Genomic DNA, 19,689 nt, shown 5'->3' on the forward strand with positions numbered 1-19,689 from the left:
AATTCCCACATGGGATATTTTATTTTATTTTTATTTTATTTTTTTTTAATTTATTAAATTAAATTAAATTAAATTAGATACATTTTATTTTCAGTTTATATATACTTAACAATTCAACACATGGTGGTATGTGTAATATATTTATTTATTTTATTTTATTTCATTTCATTTCATTTTATTTTTGTTTCATATATATTTAATTATTATTATTTTTTAATTTTTGGCTCATATATACTTTATACATTCCCACATGATGATATGTTTATTTTATTTTATTTTATTTTATTTTATTTTATTTTATTCATATATATACTTTTTATATTCCCACATGGTGATATGTGTAATATATTTTATTTTATTTTATTTCATTTCATTTTTGGGTCATATATACTTTATAAATTTCCCCATGATGATATGTATATGTTTTATTTTATTTTTTACTTCATATGTGACCCTGGACCACAAAACCAGTCATAAGGTTAAATTTTACAAAACTGAGATTTTGGACTAGTTAACAGTTACTGTGATGTTTTCAGATTGTAATACCTTGTTATACATTGGTTTGTGTTCCCTGGTTATTTCTCTGTCTTGTTTACACACTCACCTTGTCCCCATCTCTCTGTGTGTTCCTTCGACAGGCGAGGACTTCGCGGTGGTTCAGCAGGAAATAATCATGATGAAAGACTGCAAGCACTCTAACATTGTGGCCTATTTCGGTAGTTACTTAAGGTATAGTAATGACCACTTTCCTGACCACACTTTTACTGTTCTCTGCTCTCTCCTTCACTTACCCCTTCTTTCACTCTCTCTCTCCTCCTGCTCTGTCAGTTCCTATTCCTGTCTAAGGCTGTTGAGTTGACACTGCGCTCTGTTGGTTGGGTCTCTCAGCTGCACTGCAGAAACAGTCACTGTGATTGCAGCACCTCTGTGTCTGCTAATTGTACAACTTGTGCCTCGCGGCCAGGCTTAGACCTAACTAGATATTCTAAGATTCAGGTATTAGCAAGGGTGTACTGTAGATCTCATTTGATCTTGGGGGAACCAGTAGGAGTTTAACATTGATAAATCATGTTTTCTTAAATTTTTGTGGTATATGACACAAAATTGACCAACATGGATCTGCAGTACAATTTTCTAGTTTCAAGGCTAGAAAGAAGAGGTGATGTGTTAACATTGAAGCGCTTTTTTGTATGTAAAATCTAAGTGTTTTTTCTCTGTGTAGAGTTTACAAGTATTTATTACAAGTTTAGAGTTTATGATTATGATATTGTGTGTTTTAACATTTCTCCTACAGTGTGTCATTTGTTGTTAGAAACCGAGGGAAAACGATGTGGGAATCAGCATTATATTGTATATCTTCTATTGTACTTTTTCTGTTAATACGCACTGCTGTTCAAATGTTTGGGGTCAGTTAGTTTTTTTAATAATACCTTTTTAAATAATTTGATCATTAAATTGATCAGCAGTGACTATGAAAACCCATTTCCGCTACTTAATTATAAAAAAATTTTTTTTTTTGACTTTCTTACAATTCTGACTTTTTTTTTCTTGCATTTGCGAGTTTACATCTCACAATTCTGACTTTATAACATGCAGTTGCAAGTTTTAAAGTGAGAATTGTGAGATATAAACTCGCAAATCTGAGAAGAATTTGACTTTATAAGTTGCAGTTCCGAGTTTATATCTCGCAATTCTTTAAAAAAAGTCAGATTTTTGAGATCCAAACTTGCAACTGCAAGAAAAAAGTCAGAATTGCAAGACACAAGCTTGCAAATTGCAAGAAAAAAGTCAGATTTGCGAGATACAAACTTGCAATTGCAAGAAAAAAGTCAAAATTTGACAAATAAACTTGCAGTTGTGAGAAAAAAGTCAGAATTGCGAGATACAAACTTGCAATTGCAAGAAAAAAGTCAAAATTGCAACATATAAACTTGCAATTGTCAGAAAAATGTCAGAATTTGACAAACTTGCAGTTGCGAGAAAAAAGTCAGAATTGCGACACGCAAACGCGCAAATTGCAAGGGGAAAAAAGAATTCCGATACAAATTCGCAATTGTCAGAAAAAAGTCAGAATTGCGAGATACAAACCTACATTTTCTAGAAAAAGTCAGATATATAGATATAAACTCATAATTGCAAGAAAAGTCAGAATTGCAAAATAGAAATTTGCAATTGCGAGATACAAACTTGCATTTGCGAGAAAAAAGTCAGAATTTGAGATAGGAACTCGCAATTGTGAGGAAATAGTCAGAATTGTGAGATACAAACTCGCAACATTGAGAGAAAAGTCAGAAGTGCGATACAAACTTGCCTTTGTGAGAATAAAAGTCTGACTTGTGAGATACAAACTCGCAATTACGAAAAAAGGTCAGAATTTGAGATATAAACTCACATTTGCAGGAAAAAAATATGAATTGCGAGATACAAACTTGCATTTGTGAGAAAAAAGTCCAAATTTGAGATGGGAACTCGCAATTGTGAGGAAATAGTCAGAATTGTGAGATACAAACTCGCAACATTGAGAGAAAAGTCAGAATTGCGATACAAACTTGCCTTTGTGAGAATAAAAGTCTGACTAGTGAGATACAAACTTGCAATTATGAAAAAAGGTCAGAATTTGAGATATAAACTCACATTTGCAGGACAAAAATTGAATTGCGAGATACAAACTCGCATTTGTGAGAAAAAAGTCCGAATTTGAGATAGGAACTCGCAATTGTGAGGGAAAAACTCAGAATTATGAGATATAAACTCACAGTTATGAAAAAATAGTCAGAACTGAGATACAAACTCACAATTACGAAAAAAGGTCAGAATTTGAGATATAAACTCATAAACTCATATAAAAGCATTTGCAGGAAAAAAACATATGAATTGCGAGATACAAACTCGCATTTGCAAGAAAACAGTCCGAATTGTGAGATAGAAACTCAGATTTGCTAGAAAAAAAGTCAGAATTGTGAGAGAAACTCGAATTTGTGGGGGAAAAAAAAAATCTGAATTCTGAGATATAAACTCCCATTTGCGAGGAAAAAGTCAGAATTGTGAGATATAAACTTGCACCTTTCAATTCTAACTTTATTTCTCACAATCGTGAGTTTATATCCCGCAAATAAAATACAAAAATACAATGAAATAGAAAAAAATATATAAACTCTTACTGACCCCAAACAAACACACACACACACACACACACACACACACACACACACACACACACACACACACACACACGCACACATATATATATATAGCCTATTTTTATTTGTTTTGAAGTTTATATCTAAAAGCACCTAGCATCTAAAACTTCAATTGAATTCCCTTGTATCACAGAATATTACTCTGATCTTCCTCATAGCTGTGGGCGACTCAAGTGTGGTTTTTGTCTGGTCAGCAGTATATCTTTTAAATATTAGTCTAGACAGGCACCTTACAGAAAAGGAGGAGGGTGTTTTTGTAAAAAGCAGGTTGCTTGTGACTTACGACTCTGTCTCCTGCTTGCTGTGTCATGACCCAGAAAAGTGTGCATTCTTTCACTCTCCCTATGGGGCTGCCAGGGGACTATTTCGAGATGCATCGATTGAAATATAATTTGTTGGTGTTTTTCTTTCTCTGGCTTTTCAGGAGGGATAAATTATGGATATCTATGGAATACTGTGGGGGAGGTTCATTGCAAGACATATATCACGGTAAGATACACCATATAAAGGTAAACAATCAACTGCAACACTAACTCAGACTCACTCAGTGGTCAGTATTTCAATGCAGCGCAATATCTCCTTTCCATCCATAATTTAAAGAAAAAGTTCATCATATATTCATCCTCATGTTGTTCAAAACCATATAAGTTTATGTCTTTTGTAAAACACAACATAACTCATTTATTTACATGATGCTTTCAAAGTTCCAAAAGTGATCCATATGAGTTTTGTAGTCAAATAACAAACTGTACATGGTTTAGAATGTCGTCTTGTGGTGCATATATAGGGCCTTATGAAATCAGTTTTATATTTTTCCCAAATTACATTTAAAATTTTCTGGAATCAGTTTTTTTTTTCCTGTTTTTATTTTTCTAGACTCTTTTTTAGTAGTTAAATAATAAAAAAATAACAATCATGTCTAATTAATGGAAGTCATGAAATAAATACATTAACAGCAGTTTATTAAAAGTTTAACAAAAATAAAATTAAGTCCCATTGAAATCTGTTGACTTTTTTTTCCTCAAATTCAGTTTTATTTCCATATGGAAATTTCATAATGCCGTCTTGTGGTGCATACTGTATATAGGGCCTTATGAAATCAGTTTTATATTTTTCCCAAATTCCGTTTTAAATTTTCTGGAATCCGTTTTTTTTTGTTCTGTTTAAATTTTTCTAGACTTTGTTTTAATGGTTAAATTAAAATAATATTAATCAAAAAGCATGTCTTAGTAATTGAAATCATGGAACACAATTTAACAGCAACTTATTAAAAGTTAAATAAAAATGACATTTTTTTAATGCGCTATGAATTTTATTTTCTCAAATTCAGTTGTATTTTTACCAAATTTTGTATTTTCCACTCATTTTTTGTGGTTTCAGTAATGGTTTAATTAAATTTTAATAATTAGAAGCATCTCTGATTAATTGATTTTTCTAAAAATGTATTATTAATGAATTAATTAATTAATTTTTTTTTAGCAATTCTGTGTTGTGTATTTAATTTTTTCTGGTAAATAAATTCTGGTAAATAATTTTTCTGGTTAATAATTTAATAATAATTGTATTAGTAGTAAGAGTACTATCATTATGTTAAGTAATACATTTCTGTCACAATTTCTTCAAGTTAAACCAAACTTTTGTTTTGATGTAAAATGACTTGATTATAGTTTTTCTCAAAAGAAATGGTAAAATTCTCAAGTGACTCTCAGAACAGTTCTAGTATATGTTTATGTGTACATATACTCATATTTTGAGGCAGCAGTGGCAGAAAACACTACAAACGTCACAGATGCTTCAATATGTATGTAGTAAACGAAATAGTGTGTCTGCGCCATTCATTCACACAGAAACAAGCAGAACATGCAAGATTCATATGTAAATAGTATTTTAGCTGCTTAATATTTACAGACACTAGTCCGTATCACGTTTTAAGTGTACTAACCTACTTTTGATTTATTCATCCGAAGTTGGCAAATTCTGTGACATTCCACGTTATACAGTAAATTCCATTTTTTTGACTAGAATCCCCGATTCTGTTTACATTTCTCATTCTGGAAATAATACATCTAAGAAAGAAAATCTGAAATGACATGACGATGAGTAAATAATCACATAATTTCATTTTTGGGTCAAATATGCCTCTAAAAGGCTCACCGTAAACAGTGTAAATACGATGGCTGCAATGCTTTGAAAGTTCTTCTCATTTCCTGATGCCAGTTTTGACATAAATAGACTTTCCTCTCTTCCAATTAGCAATTTGATTCCTGACAGATGGCCTAAATATACAAATCTTTTAGAAATACTTTGCTGTGTATTTACATTTTTCTGGTAAATAAATTCTGGTAAATATTTCTTTTGAATAATAATTTAATATTAATTGTTTAAGTAGTAAGAGTACTGTCATTGCATTAAGTAACACATTTCTGTCACAATTTCTTCAAGTTAAACCAAACTTTTATTTTAATGTAAAATTATATGACGATAGATTTTCTCAAAAGAAATGGTAAAATTCTCAAAGTCACTCTCAGAGCAGTTCTTATTATGATTGTTTATGTGTTCATGTACTCATATATTGAGGCAACAGAGGCAGGAAACACCACAAACATCACAGATGCTTCAATATGTATGTAGTAAACGAAACTGCACATCTGCGCCATTCATTCACACAGAAACAAGCAGAAAATGCAGGATTCATATGTAAATAGTATTTTAGTGGCTTGATATTTACAGACACTAGTCCATAGTGTCCAGTGTACTGACCTACTTTTGATTTATTCAGCCAAAATTTGGCAAATTCCGTGACATTCCGCGTTATACAGTAAATTCCATTTTTATGACTAGAATCCCCGATTCTGTTTACGTTTTTCATTGTGGAAATCATACATCTAAGAAAGAAAATCTGAAATGACATGATGATGAGTAAATAATCACATAATTTCATTTTTGGGTCAAATATGCCTCTTAAAAGCTTACCGTAAACATAGTAAATACGATGGCTGCAACGCTTTGAAAGTTCTTCTCATTTCCTGATGCCAGTTTTGACATAAATAGACTTTCCTCTCTTCCAATTAACAATTTGATTCTTGACAGATGGCCTAAATATACAAATCTTTCAGAAATACTGTGCTGTGTATTTACATTTTTCTGGTAAATAAATTCTGGTAAATATTTCTTTTGAATAATAATTTAATATTAATTGTTTAAGTAGTAAGAGTACTGTCATTGCATTAAGTAACACATTTCTGTCGCAATTTCTTCAAGTTAAACCAAACTTTTATTTTAATGTAAAAGAAATGGTAAAATTCTCAAAGTCACTCTCAGAGCAGTTCTTATTATGATTGTTTATGTGTTCATGTACTCATATATTGAGGCAGCAGAGGCAGAAAACACCACAAACATCACAGACGCTTCAATATGTATGTAGTAAACGAAACTGCGCGTCTGCGCCATTCATTCACACAGAAACAAGCAGAACATGCAGGATTCCTTTGTAAATGGTATTTTAGCAGCTTAATATTTACAGACACTAGTCCATAGTGTCCAGTGTACTGACCTACTTTTGATTTATTCATCCAAAATTTGGCAAATTCCGTGACATTCCGCGTTATACAGTAAATTCCATGTTTATGACTAGAATTCTTTTACGCTTTTCATTGTGGAAATCATACATCTAAGAAAGAAAATCTGAAATGACACAACGATGAGTAAATAATCACATAATTTCGTTTTTGGGTCAAATATGCCTCTAAAAGGCTCACCGTAAACAGTGTAAATACGATGGCTGCAATGCCTTGAAAGTTCTTCTCATTTCCTGATGCCAGTTTTGACATAAATAGACTTTCCTCTCTTCCAATTAACAATTTGATTCCTGACAGATGGCCTAAATATACAAATCTTTTCTTACGTTGTTGGAAAGTGTCCCTCTGTATGTTCCCAGGAGATAAATTTAGCAGAGCTCAGTAGAGTGGCCCTGTCAGATCATTAGAGCTCATTTTCAGGACAGCTGTCGGCAGTTCTGCGGTTCTCTCTGAGCCTCTGCGCGGGGTGGGGGGGTAGATGGTGTTATGGTGCTAACGTGTTAGCTTAGTACCCAGCTCCACATCCCACGTTATCAACCCCCTGCTGCACTCAGCTACAGGGTCGAAGGCCTGATTAGAGCCGAGGCCGACCGACTCTAGTCCTCCCACACACAACAGAGAGAGAAAGACACAAAAGAGACATGAATTGAGTTCTGCTCGGTCAAACGTGTCTTTAACTCTAAAGAACTAGTAAATGATCAAGAAAAAGGAATGTGAGGTGCAGCAGTGGACATACTGGGAAATTCCGCTGAACGGGTGAAAGCAAACATTGTAAAAACAAATGTCTTAAATGCATTCTTTACCATATGCCTAATACAGTATGTCCTTTAGAAATGCATTGAGGACAGCATTTTAATATTTAAGCCTCTTCCTTCAGCCCATTTATTATTCACTCCTTCCCATTAGCACATTTCCTGTTTTTGTGACATTTTAATCAGCAATAAAAGTCTCTATTGACTTAAAGAAGATTAACTGCTGTGCTGAAGTGTCAGAGGCTTCAACATTTTAAAGAACAGACAAATGAGATTCTCAGCCGGCTTTTGAATTTTCTTTAGTAAAGTTTTAAGTCTGTTATTTTCATCAGTCGTCCATTCAGAGTTGTGGAATAATTCAGCTTTGTATTTTGTGGGGTTGGACACGTAATCACTCACATTGTTCCTTGCGTTCTTGATAATCTAGGCCTTGTTCTGCTGAGTAAAACCCATTAGTGCTGCTTTCTTTTCAATGTGGCATGGAGAAGGATAAATGCTATAATGTTATGTGTATTTTCTTGATTTAAACAAGTTTAAAGGGATAGTTCACCTACAAATAAAAATTCTGTCATTAATTACTCATCGCCATGTCATTCCAAACCCATGAGACACAAATTGAGAACACAAATTAAGATATTTTGGATGAAATCCGAAAGCTTTCTGAGCCTGCATAGACAGAAACGCAACTACTAGATCCAGAAAGGTACTAAGAACATCGATTAAAATAGTCCATGTGACATCAGTGGTTCAACCATATTTTTATGACATTATGAGACTATTTTAACAATGTCTATTTAACTATTTTAACAATTTCAGTGGACTATTTTAACTATGTCCTTATTACCTTTCTGGGCCTTGAACATTTCAGTTGCATGCTGTCTATGCAGTTGCATCTAAATTTATGTTCTTACGGCTTTGGAACGACATGGGGGTGAGAAATTAATGACAGAATTTTCATTTTTGGGTGAACTATCCCTTTAAGCTGTAGTCGAATGTGCTGAAGTTATTTGTTCCTCATTTTTCAACTGATATGTACATGTTTTATATTGTTTAGACTGCTCTTTTACGTTCAAGCTGTTATAGCTAATATTCTAATATGAATGTTTTCGATTATATTACTCCTAATGTACACTGAATGTGTCTCCACAGTTACTGGGCCACTAACAGAATCACAGATAGCATATGTAACAAGAGAAACCCTTCAGGTAAGCCATTTTACTGGACTTTGTTTTGACACCAAAGCAATCTGCTGTGACTATGAAAGCTGCTTTTGAATTTTTAATGGTAGGCATGTTGACGAATATTTAATTTCTGCCTGTTCTGTCTCTAAAAATGTTTTTAAATGTGTTTTTGAGATGATTATCTCAAATGGATTAAATGAGGGTTTTATTTTTCTTTAAGGGTTTATATTACCTACACAACAAAGGAAAGATGCACCGAGACATAAAGGTACTGTCGTTTATTTCTGATTTATTTAAATAGAAGACTCTTTGTGTTTAATTGTGCTCAAATGGTAAGAGAAAAAAGTTGAGTGACAGCACATAAACCCTCCTCTTGGTGAATCTATCAGCCAATTAAATCGCTGTCTTTATCCAGGTCGAATTTTTAGCACTTTTTAAACGTACCGTATGTGTTTTACTTCACAAAGAAAAACTGCTGTTTGTAGCATTTTTTGCTGCCAATGGCACATAAATTACACACACCAGCTTTGATGATTCACATTCTTGAATGATTCATCATTGGGAAATGATTCTTTTAACAATTCTGTCATTATTTTGTAATTATGTATGGTGCCGCTAGTGGCGCAGAGATTACACACTATTAGTTAGTTGCTGTATGTTGTTATGTTTTTAATAAAGTGTCCTTAGACCGCAAAACCAATCATAATGGTACATTTTTTAAATTGAGATTTATCATATTAATAATAATATGTATAATGTAAGAATAAGCTTTCCATTGATGTATGGTTTGTTGGGATAGGACAATTATTTGGCCGAGTTACGACTATTTGAAAATCTGAGGGTGAAAAAAAATTTAAATATTGAGAAAATTGCCTTTAAAGTTGTCCAAAGAGAGCCTTAGCATCAGTGTTGTTTTCGTCAACGATGACGATGACGAAATCATTTCGTTGACGCCACTTTTTTTCATGACGATAACGAGACGATAAAAATGGCTCGTTGATGACTAAAACATGACGAGACGTGTGTGAGTTTTCGTTGACGAGACGAGAATAGACGAAAATGTTAGTGGGTGGTCCGTCAGACGTTTAAAATGCATGACATTTCCGCTTATTGTGCATGCCAATTAAAACTTAAAAAGTATCTGACGCTATGGCAAGCCGTTTTAGCATTAAATACTCTTTGCTATACTAGTATGGCAAGCCGTTTTAGCATTCCATCCTTGCTTGTCTTTTATGTTCTAAAACATTCCTTCATTATTGTAATTATTGGTGAAAATAGTCGATCCGGAAGCTCACATTGTGTTGAACTATAGATCTGCTATTTTCAGAACTTTTAAGTGACACTACCCAGCAGCAAAATACTTACTGACCTACATTAATTTGTTAAAAGACTACTTTTTCCCTTTTTTTGACTAAAACTAGAATAAAACCTTTTTGACTTTTCGTCGACTAAAACTAGACTAAAACCTTTTTGACTTTTCGTCGACTAAAATTGGACTAAAACTATCACATATAGAAGTGACTAAAATTTGACTAAATCTAAGATGGTTGTCAAAAACAACACTGCTTAGCATTACATATTACTAATCAAAAATTAAGTTTTAATATATTTACGGTATGAAAATTTACAAAATATCTTCATGGTACATGATCTTTACTTAATATCCAAATTATTTTTGGCATAAAAAAAATTTTTTTTTGGCAAAAAATCATTTTGACCCATGCAATGTATTTTTGGCTATTTCTACAAATATATCAGTGCTCCTTAAGACTGGTTTTGTGCTCCAGGGTCACATATTTGAAACATTCCCTCTTCTAAATAAGAAATACTTAGCAATATATTTGAAATACACTACTGTTTTTTAAATGTTTTTGAAAGAAGTCTCTTATGATCACCAATGCTGCATTTATTTGATCGAAAATAACAGTAATATTGTGAAATAATATTACAATTTAAATTTGTGGTACTTTTTCAAAAGAACAGCGTTTATTGAAATAGAAATCTTTTGTAACATTATATTTTGTAACATTATAAGTATATTTACTATCATTTTTGTTCAGTTTAATGTGCCCTTGCTGAATAAAAGTACATTTTGAGCAGCGAATAAACATTACGCACTCATTACATCTAAAATGTATGTATTTCATCTGTGTACCACAGCTGTTTACAAAAATACCCTTAAAGTAAAGCCCCTAGTGCCTTTTAATGGTGATTTGGTGAAGCCAAATGCGCAATCACTGGTAAAGCAAGAGAAAATGTGTTACCTGGCCAGAGGGAGGTGTAATTAGTATGACTCAGATGGTGCTTTCACATCTCTGATCATAGATGAAAGCAGGTGTTGAAAGAGCGATTTTATAGAGAAAAAAAAATGAGATTCTGAAGTCTGTCAGATTCGTTTTTACATGTCATCTCACAAATCTACCAGTAATACATTTAATAATGTCTTATAATGGTTGCTTTACTCTTCTATTGCTGCTTCGTTTCATTAGTTTTTTTTTTCTATTTGAAACAGGGTGCCAATATTTTATTGACGGACAATGGTTATGTCAAGCTAGGTGAGAAATCTTTCTTTTCGTTCTGTTCAATTTTTAATACTGAGAAATAAGATTACTTACTATGTTAGCAACTCAAGTCATTAACAAAAGTGTAAATACTGCTAGTACCACCTCATGTCGTCACATTTGATCTGCTGTGGCATTACACTGCTCTCAAATTTCATAATTCATAAAACAGAATTAGACGCATGGTAGTGTCAGCTGTACACTCACAGGAGGGTTGTTTGTGGGATTGTAGTAAAGATCTTTCATTTCTTTTTCTCTGCAGCTGATTTTGGTGTATCTGCACAGATCACGGCAACACTAGCTAAAAGAAAATCCTTCATCGGGACTCCTTACTGGTATACAGCATTTTTTTCTTATGCTTTATTTTGTCACAAATACTATACATTTTAAAATCAAACATGAATGCAATACATTATTCATAATAAAAATGCAGTATTTTCTCTTTTTTTTATTTGTCACACTGAAATAACATTAAAAAACACTGAAAGGTAATTTTAAAATAGTCAAAAAAAGTTAATAGTAATATTTTAACTTAATGTCCTGGTGTTGAATATTAAAGGAGAAGTTCACTTCCAGAACAAAAATTTACAGATAATTTACTCACCCCCATGGTCATCCAAGATCATGTCTTTCTTTCTTCAGTCGTAAAGAAATTGTTTTTTTTGAGGAAAACATTTCAGGATTTCTCTCCATAGAGTGGACTTCTGTTATGTTTGTGAGTTTGAACTTCCAAAAGGCAGTTTAAATGCAGCTTCAAAGGGCTCTAAACGATCCCAGTCGAGGAAGAAGGGTCTTATCTAGTGAAACAATTGGTTATTTTCTAGAAAAATTGACAATATATATACTTTTTAACTTCAAATGCTTGTCTTGTCTAGTTCAAGTATGCACATGCGCATGCATACTCTGTGCACTCCGGATCTAGACAGTTAGGGTATGTTCAAAAACTCCCATCTCATTTTCTCCTCTAACTTCAAAATTGTTCTACATCGCTGCAGAAGTACAGACCCAGTGTTTACAAAGTGAACATGCAAAGAAGATCAAATGCCATTTACAAAAAAAGGTAAAACAGCGATGTAGGACGATTTTAAAGTTGGAGGAGAAATGAGATATGTTTTTCGACATACCCTAAGTGCCATTAACCGGAATACACAGAGTTTATGCAGAGCTAGACAAGACAAGCATTTGAGGTTTAAAAGTATATAAATTGTATTTTATTTTATTTTTTATAGAAAATAATCGATCTTTTTACTAGATAAGACCCTTCTTTCTCGGCTGGGATCGTTTAGAGCACTTTGAAGCTGCGTTTAATCTGCATTTTGGAATTCAAACTTGCGGGCATCATAGAAGTCCACTATATGGAGAGGAGTCCTTAAATGTTTTCCTCAAAAAACATATTTCTTCACGACTGAAGAAAGAAAGACATGAACATCTTGAATGACAAAACATCTTGGGTGAGTAAATAATCTGTAAATATTTGTTCTGAAAGTGAACTTTTGCTGTTGTGGTGGTGAAAAAAAACAGAATCAATCTTTTATAATTCTGCAGTTTTCTACAAGGCCACAGATGCCTTTTTCACATCTTACATAACCATCAGGTAGGAAATGTTTATGAATGAGTGATGGTGTGGTCTGTAACCCATGCTAACAGGATGGCCCCAGAGGTGGCTGCTGTGGAGAGGAAAGGAGGGTACAATCACCTGTGTGACATCTGGGCTGTGGGCATCACCGCCATTGAACTAGCTGAACTGCAACCTCCCATGTTTGACCTTCATCCAATGAGGTGAGAGTTTAAACAGCCGTATGGATCTGTTCCAATTCAGAGAGGGCTAGATTTTTTGCTGTATCCTTACTAAAAAGTAGGAAATAGTGATGACACTAGATACAGTACAATTCGGTTTTTCCACAGGAAAGATTGACATTATATTTAGCAGAATTTTTAAAAAGCTGTTTGTTTCAGATTATGATTCCACTTAAAGGATTAACGTTAGTTTACTTCCAGAATAAAAATTTCCTGATAATTTACTCACCCCTATGTCATCCAAGATGTCTTTCTTTCTTCAGTCGAATAGAAATTAAGGTTTTTAAGGAAAGCATTCCAGGTTTTTTCTCTATATGTGACCCTGGACCACAAAACCAGTCTTAAGTCGCTGGGGTATGTTTGTAGCAATAGCCAAAATTGTATGGATCAAAATTATTGATTTTTCTTTTATGCCAAAAATCATTAGGAAATTAAGTAAAGATCATGTTCCATGAAGTTTTTTGTGAAATTCCTACTATAAATATATCAAAATGTAATTTTTGATTAGTAGTATGCATTGTTAAGAACTTAATTTGGACAACTTTAAAGGTGATTTTCTCAGTATTTCGATTTTTTTGCACCCTCAGATTCTAGATTTTCAAATAGATGTATCTCGGCCAAATATTGTCCTATACTAACAAACCATATATCAACAGAAAGCTTATTTATTGAGCTTTCATATTATGTATACATCTCAGTTTTGTAAAATTTAACCTTACGACTGATTTTGTAGTCCAGGGTCACATATAGTGGACTTTGGTGGGGATAAGATCCAAATTGCAGTTTCAGTGCAGCTTCAAATGGCTCTACACGATCCCAGCCAAGGAATAAAGGTCTTATCTAGCGAAACAATTGGTATTGGTATGAAACAATTTTCAAAAAAAAAAAAAAAATCTCATCTCATTTTCTCCTCCAACTTCAAAATCATCCAACATTGTTGTAATACCTTTTTTGTGAGGGGCGTTTGACTTTCTTTGCACATTTGCTTTGTAAACACTGGGTCGGTACTTCGGCCTATATCATGCGTGACCTTTTCAACATGACTACGTAATGCTTGAAGTAGAGCTATTTGTGGTTGAAAAGTATATAAATGTTATTTTATTTTACAAAATTACTAGATAAGACCCTTATTTCTCGGCGGGGATCGTTTAGAGCCCTTTGAAGCTGCACTGAAACTGCAATTCGGACCTTCACCCCATTGATCCCTATTATAGTTCACTATACAGAGAAAAATCCTAGAATGTCTTCCTCAAAAACCTACATTTCTTTTTGACTGAGGAAAGAAAGACATGAACATCTTGGATGACATGGGTTGAGTAAATGATCAAGAAATCTTAATTCTGGAGTGAACCAATGAGTGTTTGGGAAAATATTTTCTTTGCTTAACCTATCTGCTTGTGAAAATGCCAACCGATTTTCTGTCTTTCCAGGGCTTTGTTTTTGATGACGAAAAGCAACTTTCAACCCCCCAAATTAAAAGACAAAGTTAAATGGTAAGTGATAATTACATTTTGAGGCAATTATAAGATTACCTGGGTGTGTAAAATCCTTGATACCAAGAGACATTTCAATTTAAGTCTGTGTTTTAAATGCCTGTTTCCTTAATTTCATTAGTCACCTATGAAATTTAGGCCAAGCACTCTCATTTGCCCTAAACAGTTAGTTTTATGAATTTTGATAAGGTCAGACTTAACATTCTCTTATCTTGTCTGATTATGAATCTGGTCAGGTCGTCCGCCGAATAGTTTCTTCTCCATTACCTTGCAGCTCTGTAAAATCAAATTAGCTTAATTACATTTAGAGCTAACAAACTGCACGACCTCGTGGTCGAAATGCTCATTACGAATGAGATTTATGGAGACTCTTCTCTGTGTTCTGAAGGACCAATAATTTCCACAATTTTGTGAAGCTGGCTCTGACGAAAAATCCAAAGAAACGGCCATCAGCTGACAAGTTATTGCAGGTCAGAGATTTTTTGCTTCTTGTATTATTGAGTTTCACGTTTTCTAGTATAATTGTGTGTCCACTACCAGTCGAAAGTTTTTGGACAGTAAGATTTTTAATGTATTTTTTTTTTTTAAAGAAGTCTCTTCTGCTCACCAAGCATGCATTTATTTGATCCAAAGTTTGATCCAAAATTGACATTTTTGCTGTTTAAAATAACTGTTTTGTATTTGAATACATTTTAAAATGTAATTTATTCCTGTGATCAAAGCTAAATTTTCAGCATCAAGTATTTTTTAATTTTCAGTCTTCACGACCGTTCAGAAATCATTCTAATATGCTGATTTACTGTTCAAGAAACATTTATTATTATTAATATTTAAAACGGTTAAGTACATTTTTTTCTTTGATTAGAAAGATCCAAAGATCTGAGTTTAACTGAAATAAAAAGATTTTGTAACAATATATATACTATTCCATTCAGAAACTTCTAGTCAGTATAATTTTTGTTTGTTTTGTTTTGTTTTGGAAAGAAATTATAGAAGTAAATACTTCTATTTAGCAAGGATGTTTTAAATTGTTCAAAAGTGATAATAAAGACATTTATAATGCTGTTTTTCTGAATTTTCTATTCATGAAAGAAACCTGAAAAAATTCTGCTTAGCTGTTTTCGACATAATACTAGTAATAATAAATGTTTTTGAGCAGCAGATCAGAATATTAGAATGATTTCTGAAGGATCATGTGAGTAATGATGCTAAAAAATCAGCTTTGAAATCACAGGAATAAATTACATTTTAAAATATATTCAAATAGAAATCAGTTATTTTAAAGAGTAAAAATATTTCACATTTTTACTGTTTCTGCTGTGCTTTGGATCAAATAAATGTAGGCTTGGTGAGCAGAAAAAACATTAAAAATCTTACTGTTCAAAAACTTTTGACTGGTAGTTTAAGTCGAATTTATAATGTATTTTACATTTATTTTTGCATCTTTCAAGACTCTTTACTGACAAAAGACAAATCACATGGCTTTCAAGAGCATGTAACAATGTCATTTTATCCATCTTCTCCCCAGCATCCCTTGGTGTCCCAACCGTTAAGCCGTATTTTGGCAATCGAGCTGCTGGATAAAGCGAACAACCCCGACCATTCGTCCTACACAGACCTGGACGATGACGACCCAGAGCCGGAGGTACAGTATATCTCCCTGTGTGATTCTCAATGTTATCACCGCTATCACTTCAAGAATGACGGCCCCTCTGGGACTATTATTTACAAACAGAGCCCAGAAAACGCCAGCTGACGGAACCGACACATTAGCCTCTCAATCCTACGAGCGGTGAAGTCAATTTGACGAGCCTCATGAGTTTATGTATTCAATACGTCAACCATTTTATTGAGATGATATTTTTCAATAGCTTACTTTCTTCATTATTAGTCTGTAATAGTAGTTTTAATGGCAGTCATTCATTCAGATTGTCTCTAAAGTTAGGTTTATACACCAGCATCTCATCCGTTTTGCTACAGGGCTATTTCTGCTGATAAAGATTTGTGAAATCATTTGGCCTCTTTCACAGTCCCGCAGTGAGAATGAAGACTTTTTAAGGACGTAGTTTTCCTTCATTTCAACTCTCCCTGTTCTGCCCATTTCCCCAAGCATCCATTCATTCTCACTTTCTCTCTTATTCATTTTTTCCCCTTCTCCTGCTCTTGAAGTTTAAATACAGAGGGTTGTTTGTACCGGTCTCTCCTCTCTCCCGGCGAGTCCTTCGCTTTGCAGCTCGCAGAAAGGTATCAGGGGTGTGCGTTTGTGTGTGAACATCTGGAAATGTTTTGCTTAATAAGTGTTGATGACTATGTGAGTGTTATGTTCATTTATTTTCTCATTTGTAACCTAGACAAACATGTTTGTGCATGACGTGTGTTTTCTTGTTTGCTCAAGTAGTCGTGAGGTAAGTTTGCTTGTGTGTGTGTGTGTGTGTGTGTGTGTGTGTGTGTGTGTGTGTGTGTCTGTATACGTGCGTGAGTTACGCAGGTATGCCCAAGGATGTTTTAGGAAGTTTGGCGCTCTTGTTGGATTTTTGATCGGTGTGTTGGTCCCTCAAGGGGTCGGTTTCGGAAACGGAAGCTCAGTTCAAAAGCCGGATTTGGATCCGTTGATAACAGATTTTTGTCCGGCCTCTTTGTGCTGAGGTTGGCTTCAAGGGTTTAACAGAACATCAACATCAAAGAGCTTTAAGAGAAATTTCTTGCGTCATGGAATGCGAATAATGGTCGATATTGGGGGTGAATCTCGTGAAAACCTGTCAAGAACACGTCATGGTCATATTTCATCTGTAAATAAAGAAGATAATAATAGATTACATTTTCATAATCAAATTAAAGTTTATTTGTGTAAAATATTGATGAGAATTATGTGTGGAGAAATCAATTTAAAAATCACTCATTTTAATCAGCTGAAGTTAAAGACAAAACAGCAATATAAATGTAATAGAACAATTTTTTTAAATATTAATTGAAATTTAAATGTTAGATATATTGATTTTATATGTTAGTGTTAGTTGACCATTTTTTATTTGCGTTTTTGTTCATTTGTATGTTGAAATTAAATTTTTATCTTTAGATTTTCTTGTAAAACACAATTTATATTTTTAGTTTATTTATATAGTTTATAATTTAGTCTATAAATAATTCTCATTATTTTCATTAAAGATTCTAATTTTGTAATATATTGTAATAATCATGTCTGGAAATAGTATTTTCTATCACAGTCTTTTAAAATAAAATTTAGATTATATGTAAATTTATTTTGCTATTTTTTTAATTGGATTTTGGTTTTTTTTGTATGTTAATTTTTTTTTTTTTTTGTAGATTTTCTTGCGAAACACAATGTCAAGGTCATATTTAACCAGTAAATGAAATAAACCAATTTAAGTGTTTTTTTTTTTTTTAAGTGAAAATGTTTTATAAATATAAAATATTGTAAAATTTATTTAGGACTGTTTTAAGACATTTTAAGACATTTTTATTTAATAATTTTGTTTATTTTTAATAAAAATTTTTTTTTTGATTTTCTTGTACAAAAAAGAAAAATGTCAAGGTAATATTTAACCCATAAATATAAGGAATTATTTAAAGATTTTTTTGTAGAAACTGTATAATGTTTTAAAGTTTATTTCTAGGGCTGTTTTAAAGACATTTTAGTTAATAAAAAAAAATAATTAGATTTTCTTGTAAAAAACAATGTCAAGGTCATATTTAACCCATAAATACAATAAATTAATTAAAGAAAATGCTTTAAAAAATGTGTAATGTTTTAAAGTTTATTTTAGGACTGTTTTTATAATTTAGTCTATAATTAATTTTAGAGTTTATAATTGTTTTTATTTTCATTAAAGATTCTTATTTTGTAATATAATAATCATGTCTGGACATAGTCATTTTTTAAAATCACAGTCATTTAAAATAAACCTTAGATTATATATGTTAATTTTAGTTGACCATTTTTAATTAGAATTTCTGTTCATTTGTATTTTAATTTTAAATTTAAAAAATATATTTTTTAATTATCTTGTAAAACACAATGTCAAAGTCATATTTAACCCATAAATATAAGAAATTAATTAAAGAAAATGTTTTATAAAATATATAATGTTTTAAATCTATATTGAGGACCAGTTTTAAGACATTTTTAGTTTATAATTTAGTCTGTAATTAATTTTATAGTTTATATTTCTCATTTTCATTAAAGATTCTCATTTTATAATATATTATAATAATAATTATAATATTATGTTTTTATAATAATTATTATAGATTATATATGTTAATTTTAGTTGACCATTCTTTTATTAGAATTTTTTATTTGTTCATTTTTAATTAAAAAAAAATTATTTTCTTGTAAAAGACAATGTTTAAGACATTTTCAATTTATAATTTAGCCTATAATTAATTTTTGTTTATAATTCTTATAATTTTCATTGAAGATTCTTATTTTGTGTCTGGTCATAGTCATTTATTAAAATCACAGATTAGGTTATATAGATTATATATGTTAATTTTAGCTGACGTATTTTTAGTTGAATTTTTGTATTTTCATTTTTAATTAGACTTTTTTTTCTTGTAAAACATGATGTCAAAGTTATATTTAACCCATAAATATAAGAAAGTAATTAAAGAAAATGTTTTATAAAATATGTAAAGTTATACAAGTTATTTTCAGGACCAGTTGTAGGACATTTGTAGTTTATAATTTAGTCTATATTCAATTTTAGAGTCTTATTATTTTCATTGAAGATTCTTATTATGTAATATATTAATCATTTCTGGACGTAGTATTTTCTTTTTAAATGTTAATTTTTAATAAAAGACGTCATGTTACGTCATATTGTAAAATATTGTAAAATGTATTTGTAGCACTATTTAAAGACCATTTTTAGTTTATAAATTAGTCTATAATTTAAGTTTATAGTTCTCATTATTTTCTTTGAAGAATCACATTTTGTAATAAATCAGGACATAGTAATTTTTTTTTAATCACAATTTTTTAAAATAGACCTTAGATTATAAATGTTAATTTCATTTTTATTTGAATATTTGTTAAATTGTATGTTAATTTTTAATTAAAAAATCTGAAATGTATAATGTTTTATATAAGCTGTTTTATATATAAAA

General features: G+C 31.7%; 1 protein-coding gene across 5 annotated transcripts in view; it reads left to right on the plus strand.

The window, feature by feature from the left end:
* The window catches only part of map4k3a (mitogen-activated protein kinase kinase kinase kinase 3a), a 103,867-nt gene that overhangs the window by 45,425 nt on the left and 38,753 nt on the right, over positions 1-19,689 (plus strand). For all 5 annotated transcript variants that reach the window (XM_073825269.1, XM_073825272.1, XM_073825271.1 and 2 more), the window contains exons 3-12: positions 639-729; positions 3,625-3,689; positions 8,680-8,735; positions 8,932-8,979; positions 11,224-11,266; positions 11,535-11,607; positions 12,920-13,051; positions 14,500-14,562; positions 14,951-15,032; positions 16,091-16,207. In XM_073825269.1, coding sequence (XP_073681370.1) covers positions 639-729; positions 3,625-3,689; positions 8,680-8,735; positions 8,932-8,979; positions 11,224-11,266; positions 11,535-11,607; positions 12,920-13,051; positions 14,500-14,562; positions 14,951-15,032; positions 16,091-16,207 — 770 coding nt within the window. The remainder of the gene's footprint in view (positions 1-638; positions 730-3,624; positions 3,690-8,679; positions 8,736-8,931; positions 8,980-11,223; positions 11,267-11,534; positions 11,608-12,919; positions 13,052-14,499; positions 14,563-14,950; positions 15,033-16,090; positions 16,208-19,689) is intronic.

This window comes from Garra rufa, chromosome 20 (genome assembly GCF_049309525.1).
Source record: "Garra rufa chromosome 20, GarRuf1.0, whole genome shotgun sequence".
NCBI classification, from domain to species: domain Eukaryota; kingdom Metazoa; phylum Chordata; class Actinopteri; order Cypriniformes; family Cyprinidae; genus Garra; species Garra rufa.